Source organism: Rutilus rutilus (assembly GCF_951802725.1).
Source record: "Rutilus rutilus genome assembly, chromosome: 11".
NCBI classification, from domain to species: Eukaryota; Metazoa; Chordata; class Actinopteri; order Cypriniformes; family Leuciscidae; genus Rutilus; species Rutilus rutilus.
In genome coordinates, this window is record NC_140216.1 from 22,238,596 (window position 1) to 22,264,271 (window position 25,676).

General features: G+C 38.4%; 1 protein-coding gene and 2 long non-coding RNA genes across 8 annotated transcripts; 2 read left to right on the plus strand and 1 right to left on the minus strand.

Moving 5' to 3' along the window:
* The first annotated feature begins 2,994 nt into the window (after positions 1-2,994).
* On the plus strand, positions 2,995-14,310 carry LOC311300454. The gene is made up of 2 exons (XR_014629324.1): positions 2,995-6,136; positions 6,658-14,310. It is a non-coding gene; the product is annotated as an uncharacterized lncRNA (long non-coding RNA).
* Positions 3,799-15,372, minus strand: LOC311300453. Of its 6 annotated transcripts, none has more exons than XR_014629318.1 (3): positions 15,300-15,372; positions 11,846-12,032; positions 3,799-11,606 (listed from the first exon to the last, which is right to left on the minus strand). It is a non-coding gene; the product is annotated as an uncharacterized lncRNA (long non-coding RNA). The 6 variants fall into 6 exon arrangements; XR_014629319.1 differs by having other exon boundaries at positions 3,799-11,552; positions 11,677-12,032; XR_014629320.1 differs by having other exon boundaries at positions 3,799-9,727; positions 9,830-12,032.
* A 2,619-nt stretch (positions 15,373-17,991) lies between these two features.
* Positions 17,992-25,145, plus strand: LOC311300226 (uncharacterized protein). Its single transcript, XM_084424380.1, has 2 exons — positions 17,992-21,518; positions 23,209-25,145. The coding sequence occupies exon 1, from the start codon at positions 20,357-20,359 to the stop codon at positions 21,317-21,319; it is 963 nt and encodes a 320-aa protein (XP_084280506.1). The 5' UTR covers positions 17,992-20,356; the 3' UTR covers positions 21,320-21,518; positions 23,209-25,145.
* The last annotated feature ends 531 nt before the right edge of the window (positions 25,146-25,676 follow it).

The window sequence follows — 25,676 nt, forward strand, 5'->3', positions numbered from 1 at the left end:
AAACTAAAAATATGCATAAAAATGCCTATTTTAATGGAGGAAAAAATTAGGACCCCTAATAACTAGTGATGTTGTTGAAATTACTTCAGTGAGGTAAAATGGTGGAATGGCTGATGTCAAAGTCCTTTGATATCTTTTTAAATCCTTTTCCACACTCATAAGCAGTGTGGGGGAAATATATGGGGGTTATGTACCCTCAAATTTATTATTTGTCCTAATTTATTCCTCCTCAAAAATTGCATTCTTTTAAAATTACATTTCACAGAGAGTCTTAAAAAGGCCTTCCTTATTTTTAAATAGTTTAGTTAAATCACTGGGTCCTTCAGTATTGTTCAAATTGTTATTACATGTCCATATGTTGAAAAATAGACAGGCTTTCATGGTGTCCTATTTTTTTCACATGACTGTATGGTTGCCTTTATATAATTTAATAATAATGATAATTATTATTAATATTATTATTATTTTAATTATTATTTAATGATGATAATCACATAATTTGGACAGTGACTCCCAACCCCTGCAGAACACCATCACTGCACTGAGCTGCTCCTTTAGCGATAGACTCCTTCAACCCAAATGTGTGAAGGAGAGATATCGCAGGTCCTTCCTTCCTGCTGCAATCAGACTGTTTCACACTAGCACTGCTCCTTGTAGACCACACACACACCAAGGACTCAGTTTAATATTGTTCATATATTGTTTATTTATTGTATATTGTTTATATTATTATTATTATAATTATTTATTCTTTTTTTAACTATCCACTGTGCTGCTGCAACACTGAGAATTTCCCCATTGTGGGAATGTAAGGTCTATCTTATCTTATCTTATCTTATCTTATCTTATCTTATCTTATCTTATATACCACCACTGTAGGCCTACCTTCAGAAATATTTTGGATCATGCAACATAATGTGATACATGTTGATATCTAACTGTAGCTGCTTCTCCTCCATTTTTGTTAAATCACTGCTGAGCATGATAGGAGGAATTTGGTGGGAATAAAAAGCTAAAATAATCTAGTTGTAGTCTTGTAAATAGTGTCACTACAAGATTCAATGTTTGTAAAATCTTTAGTCTGAGACTAAAAACTGTGAACCCAAGTCTTTAGATGTGAGCTGATAATCTTATAAAGTCTTTTCTAAATCTTTTCAAAGTCTTTAGGTGTACAGAAAGCATAATGGAGACTGATTATGACTGATTATGACTGATAGAGACTGATGGAGACTGATGGAAGGCTGAAGACTGAAGGGAGACTGATGAAGGCTGATGGAGACTGATGGAAGACTGATAGAGACTGATGGAAGATTGATGGAGACTCATGTAGACTGATGAAGACTGATGAAGACTGATGGAGACAGATGTAGATGGATGGAGACTCATGTAGACTAAAGCCTGGAACACACCAAGCCGACGGTCGGCCGTCGGGCAGTTTTTGTGCGTCTGCCGACTAAGTTTCCTCAGTGTGTTCCGCACATCCAGTCGCACATGTGCGACCAGTAAATTTGTCCCCCTTTTTTTTTTTTTTTACACGTTAAATGTGGAAGGGGCCAATGAACATTGGAATGTTCATTCCAATGAATCCGGAATGTGTGAGAAGAATAGGGAACGGCCACTGTAACTGGCTAATGTGCGGAGGGGGAGGGTCCTAGAGATAATCAAGCGCGCGTAAACGTCTGTGCGAAGGAAACAGAGACAAATATCAATGTCACAGACACAGTCGGATGATGATTCAGAGTCAGAGGTTTGTGAGGTGATAAAGGCCCGAACCCACCATTTTCGGGAAAACTGGCTGAGAGAATTCAGCTGGTTGAGGTACTGTAAAGAGACGAACTCCATGAACTGCGAATGTTGCAGTCTACTACATCAAGAAAATATGATCATATAACACCGATTTTATCATCACTGCATTGGTTACCTATAAAGTTCCGTATTAATTACAAGATATTGCTACTGACTTATAAAGCCCTAAACGGCTTAGCTCATGTCTATTTAACGGATCTTCTATCGCCCTATAATCCATCGCGCTCTTTAAGATCACTAAATTCAAGGCTTTTGGTCATACCTAGGATATCCAGAACCACCAAAGGAGGGAGAGCATTTTCACATTTAGCTCCAAAACTCTGGAATAGTCTTCCTGATACTGTTCGTTGCTCAGACTCACTCTCCCAGTTTAAAACTAGATTAAAGACGCATCTCTTCAGCCAGGCATTCATATAATATTCTTAATCTTACAGTTCAAACTACAATCCGGCCTCTAGGTCATAAACGCCAGAGGAGAACTGGCCCCCGACTGAGCCTGGGTTCTCCCAAGTTTTTTTTTTTCTCCATTAGGTCACCTGATGGAGTTTTAGGACACCATTAGGTCACTTGATGGAGTTTTAGGACACCATTAGGTCACTTGATGGAGTTTTTCGGTTCCTTGCCACTGTTGCCTTTGGCTTGCTCAGTTGGGGATATATTTAATTTAATTTTATCAATCAATAAATTCCACTAGAAACAAACCTTGTTGTATTATTTTAATTTAACACTGTGAAGCTGCTTTGATACAATCTGTATTGTGAAAAGCGCTATACAAATATACTTGACTTGACTTGACTTACACCAATATGGCTTGATGGAAAAGTTGGCAGAGGGTGTAACACTTCAGTTGAAGTTTGACAACGCCTGTTGAGTATGTTTCTGCTAAGTCATGAAGTAAGTGTGATGTTTAACTCATAGGTAAAGGTATGAATAGGAATAGGGCAACATCTTTTACATATATCCTGTTGCTTAAGAGAGATAAAGCTTGCAAAACTGCCGTTTTTGCATGTCAGTCAAGGTGCATATTGAACAAATGAGACACGTCTAACTTCTGCTTTGCTATGATGTACTGAAGTGTGAAGGTAAAAACTGTTGCTGTAGCATTCCCGGCTGAACAGATGCAATTTACTCTCAGGAACTGATGTTTATAAAGGATTTCATTTCCAAAAACACTGTAAGAGCTGAATAAAAGCAAACAAACAAATAAACATTAGACATCTGACTGCAAATTGTGTCCATAACAATAAACTAATGAATACACATTTGCAATCTAATTGGCTACACCATAAATACTGTGATAATAAATCAAATTTTTAGTATGCAGACTAATATAATATACTGTGTTCTGCATGTGACAGTAACAATGAATCACACACACTCTCTACATAACATCATAAGCAAATGCAGCACTAAGATCGAGTAACACTAATAGAGAGATACAACCCCGATCGGATGATAAGAGCAAATCATTTGTGACTGAAATGAGAGCTGTCTTGGTACTAAAAGAGAGGTGTCTTGGATAAAAGCGTCTGCTAAATGAATAAATGTAATGTAATGTACTATGGTACAGTCTAAATCCGGACTGGAAATCCTCACAGATATTATTTATTTCTATAAAGGAACACAGTTGTGAGGATACTGCCTTTTATCTTTGACAGAAAAGCAGATTCGAGATTGGCCTGTAATTGACTAATTCTGGAGGATCAAGTTGCGTTTTTTTAACAAGTGGTTTAATCATAGCCAGCTTAAAGGTTTTTGGTACGTATCCTAGAGACAACGATGAATTAATGATATTAAGAAGAGGATCAATTGTAACAGATTGACCTAATTAATTGGGGTGCCAAACAGGTGATTAAACCTACTAAATTTCTTTGAGTCAGTCAACCATACAAAGGATTCAAACATAATTATTATTATTTTTTTTTAAAGTATGAACCCTTAATATGTGGATTAAGAATTAACACACAAATATCAACAGGCTCAATTCATAGAAACTGTTATTCGTTTTTTTTTTTTTTTTTAGCAAAATAACATTCAGTGAGGGGAAAGCATTAATGATTCACAAAATGCAACGTTCAACAAAAAAACTAAACAAGAAACCAAAAAAACTATTCAATTTATAAAGAAAGGATCCCAGAAATTAAAATACTCAATTCCCAATTCTGGGCCCACTTAACATGACAAAATCTTTCAACAAAAAGAAATCAGTTCATTCAAAAATTAAATTCGTTTAAATTCAGTTCATTCCTTTTCAACTCATTTGGGGTGCAACCCACCAGTTTCACAAGTTCACATTAACAGTTCTTAACTGAGTTCTCAATCCAGCATAGTAGCTTAGAGTTCATATGAACTTAGACCATTAAGTCCATTCAGACCAGCACTGAGCAACCAGTCCACTGTGCAGTTCAGAAAGAGTTTTTTTTTAGCACTTCAAACAATACTTACACAGTCCCATGGACACTCAACTGGCAAACCCAACATAAGAATATAAGAAAAAAAAACAATACTTGTTTGGTTTTGTCCCGTCAGTCAGTCAGACAAATGATCTGTCGTTTGTACCATTGGTAATTTCCCTGAACATCCAGCAACTTCCAAAAGGTCCATAAATCCCAAGGCAATCAATGAAAGGTTCCTTTTACCTCACAGGTATTTTGGAGATATGCAGGGATTAACTTCCCACATCTTCCCACTGCACAAGGCATTACCCTCTAACTGCCATCTTCCAACTCTCTTAAGACATGTGCTCCCCACCTCATGCGACTCAGTGCATCATGTGACTCGAGTGCATCATGTTCGTTACACAATGACAGCTGACATCTCTTTCATTAGCTTAGTCGGTATAGGGTCTAACATACAAGTTGTCTGTTCCTCTCCTATAGCAATAAATTAATCGAATTTTCCTCAGGGAGACTACAATGCACTCTCTGATGCAATACTATAGTAGACAGTTGCATAGTTATAATTTTCTCCCTGATATTATCAATCTTGTAAGTAAAGAAGTTCATAAAGTCATTACTGCTGTGTTGCTTGGAAACGTCTGGGCTTGAAGCTTTCTTTTTCGTTAGTTTAGCCACTGTTTCAAAAAATACCTAATGGTTTTGTTTATTTTCTTCTAATAGGGTTGAGAAATAAGCAGATCTAGCAGCTTTTAAAGCCTCTCTGTATGCAATCGAGCTCTCCTTCCATGAAATGTGATATACCTCAAGTTTTGTTTTCTTCCAGTTTCGCTCCATTTTTCTGGCTGCTCTCTTAAGGGCTAGGGTGTGCTCGTTGTTCCACGGCGTTAGACTATTTTCTTTAATCTTCGCAAAGGAGCAACTGTGTCCAGAGGTGTAAAATACTTGAGTAATTTTACTTGATTACTGTACTTAAGTATTATTTTTGGGGATTTTTACTTTACTTGAGTACAATTAAAAATCAGTACTTTTACTTTTACTTAATTACATTTTTTAAGAAAAAAAAGTACTTTTTACTCCTTACAATTCTATTTATAGTCAAAAAGTACTTATTTTTTGGAGATCACTTCATTCTATTTTCCCTTGCTATTACCAAACCAATTGAATTGTGCTGATGCTGTTTAATTTAAATGTCATTTATTCTGCCAATGAGATTCGGTTTCACATTTCACCAAATTGGTCAGACATGTTCATTGGTCATTTGGAAGTGACATCATGTCGCATCTATTACCACAACGCACAGCACCTTGACCTGGAAATGAGAGAAATTATAACAGTCAATCACAGGGGGTCAATCCAGGGGGGCACTGTTTCATATTTTATTGAAGCCTCCCCGGACGCCACCATTGATTAGCGGACCATCACCTGCTGTTAGCATCCCATTGACTCCCATTCATTTTGGTGTCACTTTGACAGCGAATAACTTTACATCTGAGGCGTTTAAAGACTCCATTTGTCCACTATTTATTTCTAAAGAAACAAGAAAATGTATAAAAGGCTCCATTACCTTGTATCTTATGTTATGGCCCCGTAGAAGCAGTTTTTGTAAAAATAGGCTAACGATTGCGTCATAACCACGCGACTCTCTGTCGCACAGTAGAGAGATTACCGTATGGACAGGAGGAGAAGCTCGCGGGCAATCGGGGGGACGTGGAGGCAAAATGACAAAATAATTAATCAGAATACTTAGCAAAAGTTTCTCCTGCTCCAGCTCATGGACAGCTTATACTCACACTCTCCGTCTCTGCGAGTTTCGGAAGGGAGTGATTCAGATTTCTCTCGGCACAGCTACTAGAAGACAGACGGGTTGCTCACGTCACATCTACGTCGTCAAGCTCAGTTTGAGTCTGCGCAGTACGCTCGACCCCCAGGAAGTGAGTGCTTCTAATTGACTTTACTTGTCTCCGTTGAATCCAATGGGGTTGCTGTGTCCAGTTTATATACTGTCTATGGGTCAATCCAGCAGCCTAAAAGCGTACCACCCCCGGGGGCCGCCATTGGCTAACGAGCCATCACCTGCTGTTAGCATTCCATTGACTCCCATTCATTTTGGCATCACTTTGACAGCGAATAACTTTACATCTGAGACGTTTAAAGACTCCATTTGTCCATTATTTATTTCTAAAGAAACACGAAAATGTATAAAAGGCTCCATTACCTTGTATCTTACATTATGGCCCCTTAGAAGCAGTTTTTGTAAAAATAGGCTAACAATTGCATCATAACCACGCGACTCTCTGGAAATTACCGTATAGACAGGAGGAGAAGCTCACAGTCAATTGGGGGGACGTGGAGGCATAAAGTCAAGGGAGAAGCCCATAGAGAGTCATAAAGTTGCTCCTGCTCCTAGCTCATGGACAGCTCCTACTCACACTCTCTGTTTTCTGCAAGTTAGATTTCTCTTGGCACAGCTACTAGAAGACTTACAACGGTCAGACAGGTTGCTCACGTCACATCTACGCCATCAAGCTCAGTTTGAGTCTGCGCAGTACGCTCAGCCATCAGGAAGTGAGTGCTTCTAATTTGCTTCACTTTTCTCTGTTGAAATCTATGGGGTCGCTGTGTCCATTTCTTATACTGTCTATGGTCAATCAGTGGAAGAAAATGGAGGAAGAACGTGATTCAGCTGCGAACACAGTCCAAAATCAGCCACAGGATCAAGAGCACCCGTGGCCGTACCTTAGCGAATTCTTTTCTTTTAGTGGTAAAAGCATGTTTAGTGGATTGTTTAAAAAATGTTGCATACTGGCATTAGATAGTAGTCTTATAGTTTGATAAATAAATACAATTAAATACAAACAGTTCTAAAGCAGGATAAAACCTTGTATGTGGTTCATTCACTTCATGATTTTAGAGATTAAAAGCTTAAACAAGAATCTCTAGTTTACATTATTGCTGTTACTTTTACTTCTTTAATACTCAAGTACAATTTTAATGTGGTACTTTTTTACTTTTACTCGAGTACGATTCTGGCCAGATACTTTTACTTTTAATTGAGTAAAATTTTCCCTCAGTACTTGTACTTTCACTTGAGTAACATTTTTGAGTACTTTTTACACCTCTGACTGTGTCTAAAGTGCTGGAACAACACAAGTGCTGTCACACACAGCACATCTTGGTTATAATCTGTAATCATATCATTAACAAGAAGTGCTTTTGAAGTAAGGGATCGAATATTCAGCAACCCAAGCTTTATCATTTGTTCATCTGTATTATATCTGTTTTTTATTAGTTGAACATCAATTAAATGATTACACTTAAATGGGTTTGGGAGTTTTTTGTATTTCCCTATTCGGGGAACAGACACAGTCTCTATATGATGATATCTAAAACACTTAACACTATGAACACACTTAACTAATGAGATCAAGTCGAATTTATAACATACTTAGTCGAAATTCTGACATATTAAGTGATAATTACGACCTCGAAAATCGAGGCCGTGACCTCATTTTATCATGACTTGAGTAATATAGGTTAGGTTATAAGTAAACTAGTTTTACAGTCTAAGAGGCAGGACATCCTTACAACTTTGTTGACCACAACATAACATGCAACACACAAAACATTAAAACATATAAAAACAAGTAGTAAAAGAAAAAAGGAGGAACATAGAACAGTACATGACCAGAGTGCTTGTGCGTTTTGTGCAAATAATATTACTGTTTATTTAACAGAGTGATTGCCGCTGGTACAAAACTGTTTTTAAATCTTGTGGTTCTGTAACCAGGAACTTCTAGCCTCCGTCCAGAGGGGAGATACTGGAATTCCCTATTCAGAGGATGTAGGCTATCTTTTTTGATAGCCATAGCTATTCGCTGTAGTTGTTTAGCATACAGGGATGTGGGGTGCAGCTGGGGCTCCCCAGTCAGCTTACTTGACCATTTTACAATTTGGTTTAGGCGATTCTTGTGCTTGACTGAGACACAACCAAACCATGCCACTATAGGGAGAAAGATATGATGGTTTCAATAAAAGCATGATAGAATAATGTCATCATAGTCTTGTCTATATTGAAATGGTACAATTTTCTCAAACAGTATAGACGCTGTTGTCCTTTTTTACAGACAGCCTCACAATTCTCCTGGAAATTTAATTTAGAGTCAATAATTGTCCCTAGGTATCTATAGGATTGTACTTGATCCACTAGTTGACCATTTATAGTTATAGCCTCATATCCTGGAGTTTTTCCAAAATCAATGTACATATCCTTCGTTTTGGATATGTTCAATTGAAGGTGCGACTCCTCGCACCATATGGACAAAGTCTTCAATTATTGGACCGTGGCCTCTATCATTTTTATGGAGCAGACTCACTATAACGGAGTCGTCCGCATATTTAATAATGGTCCTATTTACATATTTGCTCTGACACATGTTTGTATATAGAATGAACAGAAGGGGTGAAAGTGCACACCCCTGTGGTGAACCTGTAGAAGAGCAAAGCTGACCAGACAGAGCTCCATTCACCTTTACTCTCTGTGTCCTGTTTGCATATTTGTAGGCACGTTCAGGTCACTTACGGCGGCTCCCATAGAGTTGCAACATTCCTGCAACAATAGACTGTAGGCCCTTAAAGCCTTGATATCTTCAGCTTTAACCATCGGCCATAAAAGCACCTTATCCATGTAGGCAGAGGCTACTTTGAATGGATCGCCAAAATGCTCCTGAAGTAGTGACTTTGCCTTAGAGTATCCATGGGACGGAGGCAGATGTTGACAGCTTCGGATCAAATCCCTGGGCTGACCTCTCGTATACTGTTCGAGGTAATACAAACAGTCCTTCTCCCTTCAATGTTGTGTTCAAATCTTCTTATGAAGGTTTGATACTGCAGCGGATCTCCGTCAAAAACTTGTAGGTCTCGCTTAGGTAAGAGAAAAAGTGACAGTTGTCCAACCAATAAAGATGTAATTTGATTTTGCCTTTCCAAAACTGTTAGAAAATGCTGATCAGGATTATTCACTGTTACAGGTGTAGCTTCATACTGAAGGTGAGTAACTGGTGGATGAAAGGCACCTTCTGGCAGAGTGGGCATACCAACCCCAGTCACAGCAGCGGGCAGAGTAAGCAAAGTGGACGGACCGGCCCGGGTCACAGCAGCAGGCAGCTCAATTTTGTTGTGTGTCTTGGGCCTCACAGCAGCATAACTTGAAAGCAAAGCTTCACCTCCAGCCTCTGCAGCCGAAGGCACAAATGTTGCAGTGTCATGGCTTAACTGTGTTCTTTTCCCTCTTTTCAAATAAGAGTTCATCCCATCTGATTTCACAGAAACGTGAGACACACAAGATCCTTCTGAAGCCTTGAACACACTCACTTTAGCCATAGATGCTGCCAGCTCCATGTCCAGGTCCAGCTCCTCCTTCTTTCTCCTCAACAGTTCCTGCTGTTCCTCCAGGACATGCTTCTGACTCAGCAGCCTTTGAAGAGCCATAAGAGCAACTGTGTCAGCCTCAGCCCTTAATCTGGCTGATGATGTAGTGGACATAGATTTAATCACACATTAGAAACACCATCACTTGGACTAATGTCATCTTCTACTGCATTTTCCATCATTTTAAATATACGTACCTCATCATTGGAAACAGTAGATCCTAAACATGGGGCAACAACGCCCTCTGCTGGTTTATCTGGCGCCTCCAGCAGCCATTTATTTGTCTCCTCCACAAAGGCAGTTTAATGTTCTTCAACACTGTCAAACCAAGCATTTTGTTTTTCTTGTTTTTCTTGTTCTTCAGGTGGGAGCATAGGAACCACAACACCATGAAGATGACTTGCTTCTCTAAACAAGCTCGATATATTTTCAAGACATATTTTTTCAGCATTATCAGCACTTTGCATTAGGTCTTTAATTTCTTTTATTGCACTTTTAATCTTTTTTATTTTTGCTTGCCGTTCTTCTTGGAGCTTTTCCAATTTATATTCAAAAGCCCTGGGTGTAAGTGTTATTTGTCTTTTCTCATTAGACCTGGTACCATTCAACTCCATTTTTCATTTACAAAATAATCCAATAATCACAAAAAAAATCTGCTAATGACACTAAACACAGCGCCCTTTTATGACTTGTGTTTCCACTTGAACAAGGTACAATGCGTTTTCTTTGATTCCCCCTAACTTTCACCATGGCTAGGCTAAACTCAACCAATCATCAGTCTTCTGTGCATACTAGCGGTGGGTATTTATGTACCTCAATACTGATAGTCTCGAACCAGACTAACCGTCTTAGAACCAGAACACTCCCAAGCGCAATGCTTCACCCGCTTGACGCACGAACCAAAACACTACAAAAAGTCCCTGTGCCGGATGGCCTCCCTCTGCGCTTGGGCGGCAGAGAACTGTTGGACGCAGCTCTCCACCGCGTCGCCGACCAGCCCAACCTGGGAAATTGGGGAGACTAGGAACCGAACCTTGTCCGCATCCACCATAAGGTAGACATCGCCAGACTGATCGCACACGCCACGACACTCCTGCCCCGGAGGGTGAGGTCGGATGCGGTGCGGAGCTCACCTATGAGTGCACGGCCTGGGCTACGCTCGTGCATGTCCATGAGAGCCCTGGCCTGATGGACCTATAGCAGCGCCATGCACTCTCTCACTCACTCACCCACTCTCTCTCTCTCTCTCTTTCTCACACACACTGTCTCATTCTCTCTCACTCACTCACACACACTCATATGGATATACGTGGATTTGCTTAAAGACAAATGCAACCTCACCTCTCCCCAGTTCGCCCCTCTTACCCACTCTCACTCACTCTCTCATTCATTCACTCAGACACACACACAAACACTTACCCTGTCATACCCTGTATCCTGTATATGGGGCCCTAACTACTTGTCTACTATATGACTAACTACTTGTCTTGCTGGTTATATTGATGTTGATTTGATCTAAAATAAAAAAGAATAAACAGTGCTGGTTTGACTGGCATTTTGGCAAAGACAGGTGTTATCTGAAACCTTATTCTCTGTTGGATTCCATCGTGACTATTAGTTTGTGTAGTGCTACACTTTGTGTGTTCTCTGCATTCCATCTTCATTTTGGAGTAAGGAAGTGTATGAAGGGTTTAAAGGGGAAGTTTTTTTTCTCCTCTCCAACCTTTACTTCCCCATGGATTAGCTTTACCTACCCATCCACCATTCAGTCTGTAAAAATTTTTTTCGTTCTCTTTTAAAGATCGGATGGGGGGGCCCCTTACATACCTTCGCCCTTGGGCCCCCAATTTCCTAAATCCGCCACTGATATGGACTGGCCCTGGGGGAAGTGCTTCTTATGGAAGATCCCTGCGGTAGGTCCTGCCAAGACAGGGATGGAACCATTACCAATGCAGAGACGGGGCAGACTGGAATCTGCCCAAGGAAAGACACAGGTTTACCAACAGGGAAACCGTACAGTGGAAGAATACACATATGGGATTACCAAGAGGGAATCACAGCATATGGGGCATATAGGCCGTACAGGGGCTGACTGACTGGGCATGCACACTAGTACTACGCCTGGTGTCGGATGCCCCACCACGTCTAACTCCCAAAGGATGCTTGGAGGATGCTTCGAACTCCATCCAGGGTTCGCCAGGCGGGGAACTCACCTGTAGAGCAAATTAGACTCTTGTATCCCCCGTGAGAGGGGAATGGCGCTGCAGGCAGGACACCAATCCAGGCTTTCCACATATAACTTGTTTGTACCTCACACATGGGAAGAAACCGGCTCCACCATGAGACTGTAGAATTTTGAGTATGTTGGGCGTTGGCCAGCGCGCAGCTCTACAGATGTTTCTGACAGAGAAAAGTCATCAAAAAATGAATTGTGAAAAAAATTAATGTGGTTTTCATTTTACTATTTTTTTTTTACTTTTTTTGAATGTTTACCTCAGCTGTATAAAATAACAACAAAAGACAAGATATTAATAAAATAATATAATTTTTTTAAAATTAATATCTTGTCTTTTGTTGTTATTTTATTAGTTTGTCTCAAAACACTGATTTATGACTTTAAACAATGCTTCATAAGAAGTTATTATTTGCTTCATGCCATTGTTTCGATGTAGCCTTGTGTTTATAAAACGTTGTATCTAAATTTATATAAAGTAAGCAAAAGCAATATTTATATTGTTTTTGCTGATGTCCAATAAAAACCTTTATCTGCATTTTTTTATTGGTCTGTTTTATTTTGTAAGAAATTCCTAGTTACATGGTGCCAGATGTTGGTCTCCATGCCCATACCGGGAAATTTTTGTTTGTAATCCTGATTTTCTCCAGTTTATGGTTAAACAGGGAGAGAGGGAAGAGTTATGTAAATTATTATTCTGGATTATCTTTCTCCAGTGTAACAGTCACTGTCTGTCACATTATTTACTTGTCCTTATGGGCAATGCTATGTCCATCCCATCCACTAGGGGGCACCGGTAGCATCTATACCTTGTGTATAAAAGAGGAAGCAGAAGAGTAAGAGGTAGCTTCAGTATGAGTAACCACATGGTTAATGGCTGTTCTCTTCTTTAATCCTGGCTTGAGAAACATTTTGTTTGCTGCTCAGCTGTGAGTTTGTAGTTCTTATTTCATCTTTTGTGTATGCTTTGTTTAAGAATTTGTAAAAATGTTAATGAGTTGTTTTGTTTTGTAGAGGATTTTGTATTACTTGGAACTTGCATTGCCTTGAGGGCTGGATTGAGAGTTTGCTTGGGTGCTTAGGACAAAGCAACTGCCCAAGGATTGTATTCAAAGACTCCCTGACTACAACCAGAGGAACAAATACTTTCTTTCATCAATACCTACCATTTGCAGATAAGACTGTTCATTCTAAAGACTGCTCACTTGATCAACTCCATTATTCGTCAACATCTTTTTGGGACATTTCACACTCATCCACTCACACCATTACTTTTTATGTGATTTATTTAATGTTTGAGTTTGTTTGTTTGGTGTTTATGGTGCACTGTTCATGTAAAAAATTCAATATATGCTATGAAAAGATTTTCCTTTGTTGTCTTTTGTTGATACATGTATACCCTGAACACAGAATCCAGTAGGATAGAGTGCAAAATTGATTCCCCCCTCATTCTTCTGTAACAGGCCTGGTTTAAATTAGCTGGGACAGTTATACCAGGTAATTTAGAGAGATTTCTGGGGTAGTTCGTTTTTTGTATTGTTTGTTATTTTGGCCAGGCTCTCCCCTGAAGCTATTGCCCCTATTTTCATTATTATTCTTTTTCATATTAATATTTCTGGTTTGGTTATTGTTGATGGTATGCCTTTTTTCTCTCTTTATAACAGAAAATGAAAAGATAATATTGGTTGAATTGGTGGTTGTGTTGTTGATTCTGGGACAGAAGGTTGGAAATCTTCGTTCTCTCCATGGTTTTCTTTTTCTTTCTCTTTTTTGTAAAATGTAATTCTTTACTTTGTTATCAGCTCCTCAACACTAGATGGGTAGCTATGCAACACTATACCTCCTCCTCATTGTAAATATCCAAATAAGCCTCTTTTTTTTTGACCCAGAAACATACAATACAACATGCAATGCTGTAGTATTTTATTGATGTAGAAAGCAGAAAGATAAGGAAAGATGGGTAAATACACAAACTCCTGGATCAAACTGGGATTAAGAATCAGGTGCATTTGTGCTCAACAGAGGTGGTACCATTTAAAGCGAGCCGAAGCGAGCCGTCCCGTACCGTACCATGCAGTGGAAATGCGCCATAAGCGAGCCGTACCGTACCATGCAGTGCAAAAGCACCAAAGCGTGCCGTACCGTACCATGCAGTGGAAAAGCGCCAATAGACTATCCCAAGTGACTGAACTTAAGTACACATTCGAGATGATACAAAAAGTTTTCATGGACACCGGCAGTGGTATCGGCATCGATTTTATTTCTATATTTACAGTTTTATGTACCAGAGTTTAAATTTTTTTAGATAAATGTTTATGTTTACAGAAACATTAATATGAAATGTCAATGTTTAGCTATGTGTTTTAATGGTAAGGTGTTTTAACATTAGGTACATTAAAAGATGTTGTCTGTTTTGAAATCAAATAAAATAGCATTCTGCATGTTCCTCTTTGCCAATGATTCATTTTTATGTAGTACTATTAGAAAACAGAAACTTAAGTTGTGTGGGCAAATTACGCAGTTCAGTCTGTTGAATGAACTTAACATTCCAACTAAAATGAACTATTCTTGAAAAAGTAACCTGGCTGCCTTAAAATAATAAGTTCATTCAACAAAATTAATAGTTGAGACAATTTTTATTTTGTTTGCACAACTAATAATTATAAATTGACTCAACAAGATGCTTAGTGTAAACAACTCAAGATAGCAGAAAAGTTTGTTGGTGTCACTCATTTTATGTTGTCTCAACTGGGATTCAGGTTTACACAACTTTTAATGTCTTGTTGGAGTAACTAAAAAACTAGTTCATTAAACTTAAATTCAAGTTGATCAGACTATTTTGTTGCCTTCACCTTTGTTACCCCAACGATTAATTCTAGGTTTAAGGAACTCCAATATATGTACAAACAACTGAAGTTTCTTAGCTTACTTAACACAACATTTTAAGGCAGCCAGGTTACAAATTATTTTAAGTTGAATGAACTTGTTCGTTTTTACAGTTGTTCATTTTTTTGAGAGAGATGCTAATGGTCTTGTCCGGTTCAATTCATTATGCTAAGCTATGCTAAAAGTGGGACCCCCAGACCCGGAGATTGGCTGAATGGATTCCAAAATGATAAAACTCAACTGTTTAACTCTGGGGGAGTTGTAAAATGAGCCTATTTCCAAAAAAAAGTGGAGTATCCCTTTAAGAGTATCACTGTGTTATTTCACTGATCTAACACATTACAGTAACATAATTGTCAAAAGAATCACGAAAATGGAAATGACTCCTACGTCACATTCCTGCTCTGATCACTACTAGCCTCAAACGCTACTCCTGCTCTTTCTTCAGGTTTTTTGCTTCAAAACGAGACCCTTTTCACTGGTCTGTGTATGTCTACGTCTCAGATGCGCAGATCAAAACATGCGATGGAGTCAAAAACTTTTGTTACCTGTAGTTGGTGATGAGTGATTTCTTGAACACCGATTCTTCAGATTCTTCAAATCTTCGGTTTCGAATCAGTGGTTCAGAGCGTTTATAAAACTGCCAAAGTCACGTGATTTCAGTAATCTAGGCTTCGTTACATCATAACTGTGTCGAAATGTTTCAAATGTCCGTTTCTCAATACCAAACTAGTTCGGTCTTGACCACTCTGCCTCTAATATAATACATACATATAATACATACTAAATATAATATTAACACATAAAACACAATCTTGTCTCTCTTTGTTAAATGTCAGTTTTAATGATCAATAATAGCCATTATAAAAGTATAAGTAAAAGGTATCAGAAGCTATACAATAAGAAATAATAATAATAATAATTTGTTACATTTATATTGCCCTTTTCTAGGTACTCAAAGCGCTTCACATATGGAAGAGGGAATCTCCTCAACCACCAGCAATGTGCAGCATCCACCTGGACACCAGAACACACACACACACACACACACCAGCTTACTGGTGGAGAGGAGACAGTGAATGAAGCCAATTAGTTTATGGGGATGATTAGGAGGCCATAATGGATCAATCATATGCACTTTTATGATGGATAGATGCACTTTTATGATGGATAGATGCACTTTTATGATGGATAGATGCACTTATGATGGATAGATGCACTTTTATCATGGATAGATACACTTTTATGATGGATAGATGCACTTTTATCATGGATAGATGCACTTTTATCATGGATAGATGCACTTTTATGATGGATAGATGCACTTATGATGAATAGATGCACTTTTATGATGGATAGATGTACTTTTATGATGGATAGATGCACTTTTATCATGGATAGATGTACTTTTATGATGGATAGATGCACTTTTATCATGGATAGATGCACTTTTATGATGATAGATGCACTTTTATCATGGATAGATGCACTTTTATCATGGATAGATGCACTTATGATGGATAGATGCACTTTTATGATGAATAGATGCACTTTTATGATGGATAGATGCACTTTTATCATGGATAGATGCACTTTTATCATGGATAGATGCACTTTTATGATGGATAGATGCACTTATGATGGATAGATGCACTTTTATGATGGATAGATGCACTTTTATGATGATAGATGCACTTTTATCATGGATAGATGCACTTTTATGATGGATAGATGCACTGTTATGATGGATAGATGCACTTATGATGGATAGATGCACTTTTATGATGAATAGATGCACTTTTATCATGGATAGATGCACTTTTATCATGGATAGATGCACTTTTATGATGGATAGATGCACTTATGATGGATAGATGCACTTTTATCATGGATAGATGCACTTTTATCATGGATAGATGCACTTTTATGATTGATAGATGCACTTTTATGATGAATAGATGCACTTTTATGATGGATAGATGCACTTTTATGATGTATAGATGCACTTATGATGGATAGATGTACTTTTATGATGGATAGATGCACTTTTATGATGTATAGATGCACTTATGATGGATAGATGTACTTTTATGATGAATAGATGCACTTTTATGATGGATAGATGTACCTTTATCATGGATAGATGCACTTTTATGATGGACAGATGCACTTCAAAAAATATACAGCCATTGTTGGAGAATTTTCCTTTGATTCATGTCTAAGTATGATGTAATGAAACAAAACAAAAAATGATGACAAGCATGAAAAAATAGGTCTGAAGAAGGATGAGAGAATGGAAAATAACCAGTATGCATCAGCAATATGAAGTGTCAAAACAAAGTATGAAACAGAGCACCATTGTGTGAGGGTATTTGAGAGTATCCATTGGGCACCTAGCGATAAGAAAAAGTATAAGACATGAACACTGGCCAATGTAACCTTAGATGTCCGGACGGCCGGCCGGCTTCTCACTTTGTTGCTTGTCAATAAAGTTAATTCTTCTGACCTGGAACCTCGACTCTGAGAAACTTCTTTGAGACCTGAACCAAAAAGAACTATGATTTTGCCTAGAAAAAACTAGTAATTTTTCGTCTTAGAAATAAGGGGAAGGGTCATTTCGGAGAAAATTAGCAAAAGTGATAATAATAATAAAAATACAGTTTACTTATAATGTGTTTTTCCAAAAATCCAAAAGTGATAGAAATTAAAAGTTAGAAATTATACAGCCGTATTTGAGTAAAATTCATGGAAGGGACAGAGACGCAGAGATAAAGTGTTTTTTTGACTGAGCTCTGTGCTTTGCATGAAATTACAGCTGAGCCACTGTCCCGAAATTGTTACAATTGTGTGCAAGTGACCTTGGCACCGCTCAGTGAGAAAAAAAGGGAGTAATTAGGCTGAGACAGACAAAGGCACATAAAATAAAACTCTTACAATAAATAATTTTTGAACCAGTGTTATTAAAAGCTTAATGGATGATAAAACAAAAATTGATGACAGGAGAATTAAAATTAAAATAAAAAAATCAAGATATCAAAGAACAAAAAATATTCCACGAAATTGGCTTTGTCGGCTGTTTGGCCATCTTCCGGACTGTAATCGTTGTGATCCGAATAGGGAAACACAGCCGATATTGTCAGAAGTTTGATTGATTGACTTTGACTTTTCCTTTGTTACAAGACAAAGTAGGAAAATAATAAATAAGTGTGAGAGCGGCTGTCTGTGTGTGTGTGGCTTCGAGTAGGTGAGAGAGCAGCTTTGCGTGTGAGAGAAGCTCTGTGTGTGTGACTCTGAGCGGCTCTGCGTGGGTGTGAGTGACTCTGTGCACGGTTGTGTGACGGTGTGTATGAAATCCCGGGTGTATGAGTGTGCGTTATAACAGACTGAAAGCGTTTATATTGAGATAAGAAAATAAGGAGGGAGAACAGTGACAGAGATAGAGTTTTTTCTAACCTTTTGACACCTGAAGAAAAGTACACATGTGGTCCAGAGTGGGAGATAATTATGAGGCCGAGGAGACTAGGTTGCAGAAAGAAAGAAAAGATGAAAATGATTTTCAAGAGGCATTAAAACTAACCAAAGGAATTAAGAATCACTTCTGGTTAGAAAAAGAGTTTATAGATAATGAAGGACAGAGACAGGAGTTAACAGACCAAGGGAAGTATGAGCTTTTGAAAAAACTGACAGGAATAACAAATTTGAACCAGGTTGAACGAAAGTGGCCCTTAGTGGATTGGCGTAATGTGATAAAAAACCAGGTAACTCTTGAAGCCCTGAGACCACATTTGAACAAATTTAATCTTCTAAAAACAGTTCTTTTGAACCCACAGCTCACAGCCATCGAAATAAACATAGATCCAATATGGATTCCATATGTGAAAAGGAAGGAAAGGAGGAATTTGCCTAGAGAACTGAAAGTGGCAACCATTCTGAGAAATGTATAAAGGTGGATTCGTACATTAGGTCAGTGAAATGGGAGAGTGACACAATCTTTGAAGTCAAGCAGGGAGGGGAAATCAGGCCAGTCTTTGTAGATAGTTGGACATTGGAAAGACTGACAGTGTTGATTGTTTTGAAAGACAATCCAAGAGAGTTAACTCAGTTGTGGGTGTAAATTCACCGAAATAGGCAGGAGATAGAAAGACATCCTGCATCAACCGAGAATGCCGCAGTTCTGGAAGAACAGGAGGGGCGCGAGGGGCAATAGAGGGAGAAGAATTTTAAATAAAAAAGGAAGAAAGACTTTAATTGATTTATTTGAACCATTTGAATCAGACACTTGTAGCAAAGAAGAATTAAATATTTCAGTCATCATGTTGAACGGCCATGAAGTGAAATTAACCCCATCTCTCACTTATCTATATAGGGCGGGAGAAGTAACTGCACGAGGACGGTGGTTGGAAAAGAACATTATCTGGAGTTTCTTACTGGTGTGCCTGGGGGAGGACATCATTTGGAAACGAAATATACACAACCAGCTAGAAAAAGTGATGCCGAAGCCATTGTCTGAGGTATAAATACAAACCATTTTGAGGTATCTTCAAAAAACTAAACAGATACCAGAATTTTTAAACTTAACAGAAAACACAAAATTATCATTTGATTAATTGAATGAAGAAATAATTGAGACTTGCAGCAATGGCTTCGATGTCACAGCAACAAGAGACCCCTGTAGAGCAGATTATAACACAATATCCGATATGTAGAGATGCTAATCAAAAACTTATCTCGGAAGTGGGAAAAAAGGACCAGAAAGTTAAACACTAAGTGGGCAGCAGAGGGAACATTTGATTTGGCTATGTGCAGGGAAATGGGAGCACTAATAAAGAATCACAAAGCCCAAGATAGAAGCAAAAAAAGAGTTGAGAAGAGAGAGAAAGAGCAGGAAGTGTTGAATCTTTTTAGGGACATGGGGATAAAATTAATTAAGGGAATTAGGGAGAAGGTAGAAAATAAAAGTGACATAATGGCAACCCCACCCCCTTATCTACCCCCTATGATTCAACCGGTAAACAACTGCCACTAGTGAATGCAACTTTAACAGTTCAAGGTAAAGTGGATTTTGAAGACGAGCCAAGTGATGAAGCAAGTAGAGAGGGAGGAGAGGATGACGACAGAAAAGTGAGCCCTGGCCGCAGAGGAAGAAAAACTACAGACTTCTTTGAAGTTTCAAAGCAAGACACACTGAACTATGGGGGAAGTCAAGACAGCAACCTAAGCATGAAACATCTGACCAGGGTAACCCCAGACCCCACCCTATCCAATCCTTATCATCATGCAAGCAAAGCCCTGCAAGAACTTGAAGAGAGACTGCAAAAGGAGATGGAAGCTGACTCTCAGCAATCCGAGCCTGAACAGGATGAAATAGAAAGAGTCATACTCATCACCAAAGAACAAATCCAAAGAGATACTGAATCCATGCGAAAAGCCTTGGAGGAAAACATGCGAAGAGAACATCAGAGACTTCAGAACTACACAAAAAAACAGACCCCACTCAGCCATCCTTAACAAAGAATACAAGAACGTGTCAGGGACCCTGCTCTTGGAAGAACTCCCCCAAAGCAAACCACACTGGATAAGAGGGGACAATTTGAGAAGAAGGTCAATGGGTGGAGCATATCTGCATGAGGACGGAAGAGACCAACTGAGAGAGGAACAAAAACAGTGCCCCATCCTGATTAAAGGACACCAAGGACAGTATGTGCCGTGGGCGGGACAAGATCTGGACGGACTAATAGCACGCCTCCCTGACATACACGAAGGGGCGGGCAAATGGATTCGACTACTGGAAGAAGAGACAATGGGCAAGATACTAGCCATCGGAGACATCAAAGCCTTGTTGGCAAAGTGTGTGGGAGGTGCAAGAACGAATGAAATCTTGAATGATTCAGGACTCAACCAAGCAGTTGACTCGACAGGGATGGATGCCATACCACTTGACCATTACAGAACAGTGATGTGGCAGGCCCTAAGAGGACATTATCCCACCCAGATGGATCCAAAGTTATTAAAAGGGGAACCAATGGGCGAAGAAGAAAACCCAACCACCTACGTCCAGAGACAATCACGAAGATGGAAGCAAGAGCTGGAAAAAGACCCTGAACGAGATCCAGTGATAACAGTGCTGTTCAGGGCTGCCATAATGGAAGCCATGCCAACTGTTGTAAAAGCCAAGCTGGAAGATGTAGTGGGACTGAATTCAAAGACGACAAGAGAGTTCTGTGACCATGTGACTCATGCAGTAGAACAGTACAGGAAGAGTGAACAGAAGATGAAGAATAAAGAAAGAAAGCTCCAAAGAAGGCTGACCCAATTACAGCTGGATGACCTAGTCAATAAAAAGAAGAAAATCCAAGCTAACATAAAAGATGTTGAAGATCAGTCAGCAGTTATGGCAGCGGTAAACATACCGAACCCAGCTGCACAAGCCATGCCGCATGCACCAGCCCCTATGGGTCAGAGCACATCCAACACCACAGGAAATCAGCAACAGCCAAGTGCACCAATTGTGATATACCTACCTGAACAGCAAAACAACAGAAATGGAGCAATGCCAGGAAGAGGATGAGGACGAGGAAGAGGAAGAGGAAGAGGAAGAGAATACAACAATCAACAAAGAACACAAGACATTCAAGGCATGTGTTGGGGATGCAACCAGCCTGGACATACCAAGAGGAACTGTCCTATTAACCCATGGCCCCAAAATGAACCGCTGCGTGACCAAATGTACCAACCATGGCAACAGACTAATCAGAACCAGCAGAACAGTTAACCTGTTAAGCTGCAACCCCACTTTTGAAAAATCCCCAGAAATGACATACCCAAACTGAAACAGATACAGTTCATGGACCCTTTGCATTAAAAGCACAAGTATGATCTCATTTGAAAGCTGACACCTGGCAGTTTATTGTAAATGTAGAATTAATTATTGTCATAATGACAAAAATTGTTATAAATAGCTTCAAAGTTTTGTAAAATTATTAGAAATTAATTTTTATGAAACATCCTCATGAAAATAAAATTGAAGTTGGCACTGGAGCAATCTAGAAATGCACTACAGCTAAAGCCATATGTCTAAACATTCTATGTTTAAAATCTGAAGATAATAAGTCCAAAACTCTGTATTTAGTGAAATGTTTTTCAAGACCATGTCAAATGACTTTATTTTGATTTGACGCTAAAATGCTACTGATGTTTATTGTCATCTTCTAACCATCTATCCAGTAAATTGTCTCTATTGTTTTGTGGTGCAGACGATCCCCATTCAGTCTCAGTCTCCCCCTGCACACATTCACACCTCTCCAGCCTGGTTATGGCTCGAAATATGCATTTCTTTTGTCTGCATTATAGTTACTAACGACTGGCTATTCACAGGCTATTTATAGGGTTTCAGTCCCTAATTTCTTTTCTCAAAGTTTAGCTCACATTTTAAACTGTATCAAATGCATTTCTTGAATAAAGACACATTTCAGGTAGCATTCAAAAAATAATAAAAGTATAACTTCTAGGTAGCAGGTGCACCTATGGCTAGCTAGCATGTTAGCTTAGCACACCATCAATACACGACAATTTATGAGATTAAAACCATGTTTGTGCTCTAAACTTACTTTTTAACGCACGTTGAGTATTTTAAATAATCTTCTGTGATCTAATTTGGCTTCAGATAAAAAAAAATCAGACAGAAAATATACTATTGGATAGTGTTCTGCACAATGATAGTCTATATAGATTAGCATTACATTATAAATATAATCTATTATTATGAAAATACCTGGCATGGCTTGAAAAACACAGGTAACTCAAATATCAGTGCAATCATGTTTATTGTCTTCAAAACATCTGTATCTGCATGTTACAGCGCGATCTTTTGTTAGCTGTGTGTATCAGTGACGTCCTGGAATGTCACATGGTCATGGCTCTTCTTCATGTTCCATATATGGACTATTATTGTGCATATAGCGCCCTCAGGCTATTGGTATGAATTAAAAAACACAGTATCGGAATACCAAATGCTCATAAAGATTACATCGACGCATTTGGGTATAAATTCAATAAATAGTATTCCTGTCTATAGAAATATGATGTAAATCTATGAGAATCTATCAATATTTCTCCAAATCTGCACATTTTTGAGCTAAAGCCCTGAAGGACGTTGTTTTGTGTATCGCTGTCATGACGACAGCACGGAGTTTTTTATGAATGAAAGCGGCTGACGTGCATAATTCATATTAAAGGTATCGACTCATTTTTTCATTTCATAACTCCTGACACAAATTAAGACATAACTGTCACTTTGAGTTTCTCAGAATACAATAGTGGTCAAATACTGAAACTTGAGTATTATATCTTTTTAATTATGTATAGTTTGTCAAGGTATAACATTAAATCTGATAGTAATTTTGAATTAAATAAATAAATAACGCTTCAGTGCGCGGGCGCACTGGCAACGGTTAACAGGTTAAAAAAAAAAGTGTGCCATAATCTGAGTTTCATTGTACAATGATATATGACCCCCTTAGAAACCCGAGATTAGAAAATGACTGGTTAGAAAAAACGAGGGGACAGAGAGTATATTTGAATTCAAATGATATAATCGTAGGACCAGAAGGGACAGCATTGCAAATTGAAAAATGTGACTTTACTAAAACATGGTTTAGAGTAGACGATTCAATCCCACATGTAACTCTTTACCTGAATGAAGGGTGTCAAGCGAAAGATATAGGCCTAATGATGTTGAAAGCCACAGAAAAACAGTGGGAAGCCACTGAAAACCCTTTCATTTTTCAAACACCAGATATGACACATCTTAAAATTGTATGCTCGACTAACATGTTAAGGATCCCTAAATTAATAGTAGAGACAGAAAAGAAAAATGAATTGAAGTCAAAAATGGAGCTGAAATTGGAGATGGAACAAAAGATACCGGTAGAGTCGTGGTCTAAGCATGATACAGATGTGGGCCTGGTGAAGTCAGCCAATCCTGTTAGAATTAGAGTAAAATCAGGAATGAAGTTGCCAAGAAAACAACAATACCCATTGAAGTTAGAACCAGTAGAAGGAATCAGAACAACAATTGAGGGATTGGTAAAAGCTGGAGTGTTAGTTGAAACTGTTAGTTATTGTAACACCTATTCTCCCAGTTGAAAAGACCAGTAAGTCAAAATGGAGATTAGTGCATGATTTAAGGGCAATCAATGAGATAGTAGAAGATTGGCCGGCAGAAGTCCCAAATCCACATGAGCTATTGAAAAAATGTTCCACCTGCTGCTCATTATTTCACTGTAATTGATCTCTGTTCTGTAAACAATATACATACACTAGGATGCCCTAAGGATTTAAACACTCACCACTTGGTCTTGGACCAAGTCCTGAAGCTTGATTTGGAAGATTTAAGACTGGATAAAATATATTTTATATTTTTATATTGCATATTATAGCACCAAATTGAATAATGTTGCTCAAGGCTACCCACCATGCTATCAACAAGACTTAGACTAATATTTTGAACAATGACATTTTGTTTTAACCCAAGCTAGATGTTTGACATACTCCATGTTACTAACATATCCTGATATTACAATAAGGAGATTTACTGCAGCAAACTCAGCTAATTTTGTCCAGCTAGAGGGGGAGGGAACACCTCATGAATGTATTTTTGCCTCTCTAGCCTTTACACGTCTGAGACCAGATTTGGAATCAACACCAATTGTTGATGCAGACGTGGACTACTTTGTGGATGGCTCGTGTTTTAGAGACCATTTAGGCAATCATGCTGGTTTTGCTGTTGTATAGAGAGATGGAGATGATTTCAATTCTGTTGTGATGCAGCATTGTGAACAACCTTGCTCAGCACAATTGGCCGAACTAAAAGCACTTACTGAAGCTTGCAAAAACAAAGTAGCCAACATCTATACCGAATCTGCATATGCTAATGGCGTATTTCATCTCTTTAGTGCAGTATGGAAACAAAGAGGATTCAAAAAGAGTGATGGAACCCCAATCCAACATGGGGGCCAAGTTACTAAACTAATCACAGCTATGATGTTTCCAAACAAACTGGCCATTATCAAGTGTCAAGCTCATAAAAAAGGCAATAACTTTGTGATCAAAGGTAAAAATGCGGCTGATAGGCGAAACAAGCCTCAGGATGTCAATTAGCAGTTATGGCACCATCTGTTTTGATTCAGCCCCTACCTACTGTAGACAGCATTAGGGCTGCATCTAACGATTATTTTTGTTGTCGATTAATCTATCGATTATTTCTTCGATTAGTCGACTAATCTAACGATTATTTTTCCGGTTAATCTAATGATTATTTTTGGGATTAGTTGATTTATCCATTGGCAAACTTTCCAATAAATAATAAGTACAACAATATATCAGCTGTATTTTGAAGAGGGTAGTGCATCTTAACATGAAATCTATGAATGATGACAAAAAAAATTTATTTCAGAAAGGGTATTTGTCATTTTATTATGAAATATGCGAACAGGAAGCATTTCAAACTTTATTTTTAACTAATGATACTATTTCACAAAATGTAAGATACAGTCACTCATAGGCCTATTTAGGAAATGTGTTCACTATAGTCTGTTATTAATTACCACAGTGGTAGTATGATTAACTCAATTAACTTGTCCATTATCTTGTCCGAAAATGCACTTGTGTTTATCTGCAAAAAGGTTCACATACAATAGATTGCAGCCTAGGCTACTGTTAATGTAAATATAAGACGTTTTTAGAGACCTGCACGGGAAGGATTTCTCCCTTAACATCTCAGTTCATCGCGATCTCACAAATCTCTGCTATTATAAATGAAACTGGGTGCACAATGAATCTTTCATAATATATACACTTTGTTTGCTATAATCAGATGATTTGCCAGTATGCAGAATTCAGCACTGAACAAAAAGTCCATTTTGAGC

What these genes read in the sequence shown, in the direction of transcription:
- LOC311300226 (XM_084424380.1), top strand. Translation starts at nt 20,357, where the DNA reads ATGGGTGGAGCATATCTGCATGAGGACGGAAGAGACCAACTGAGAGAG.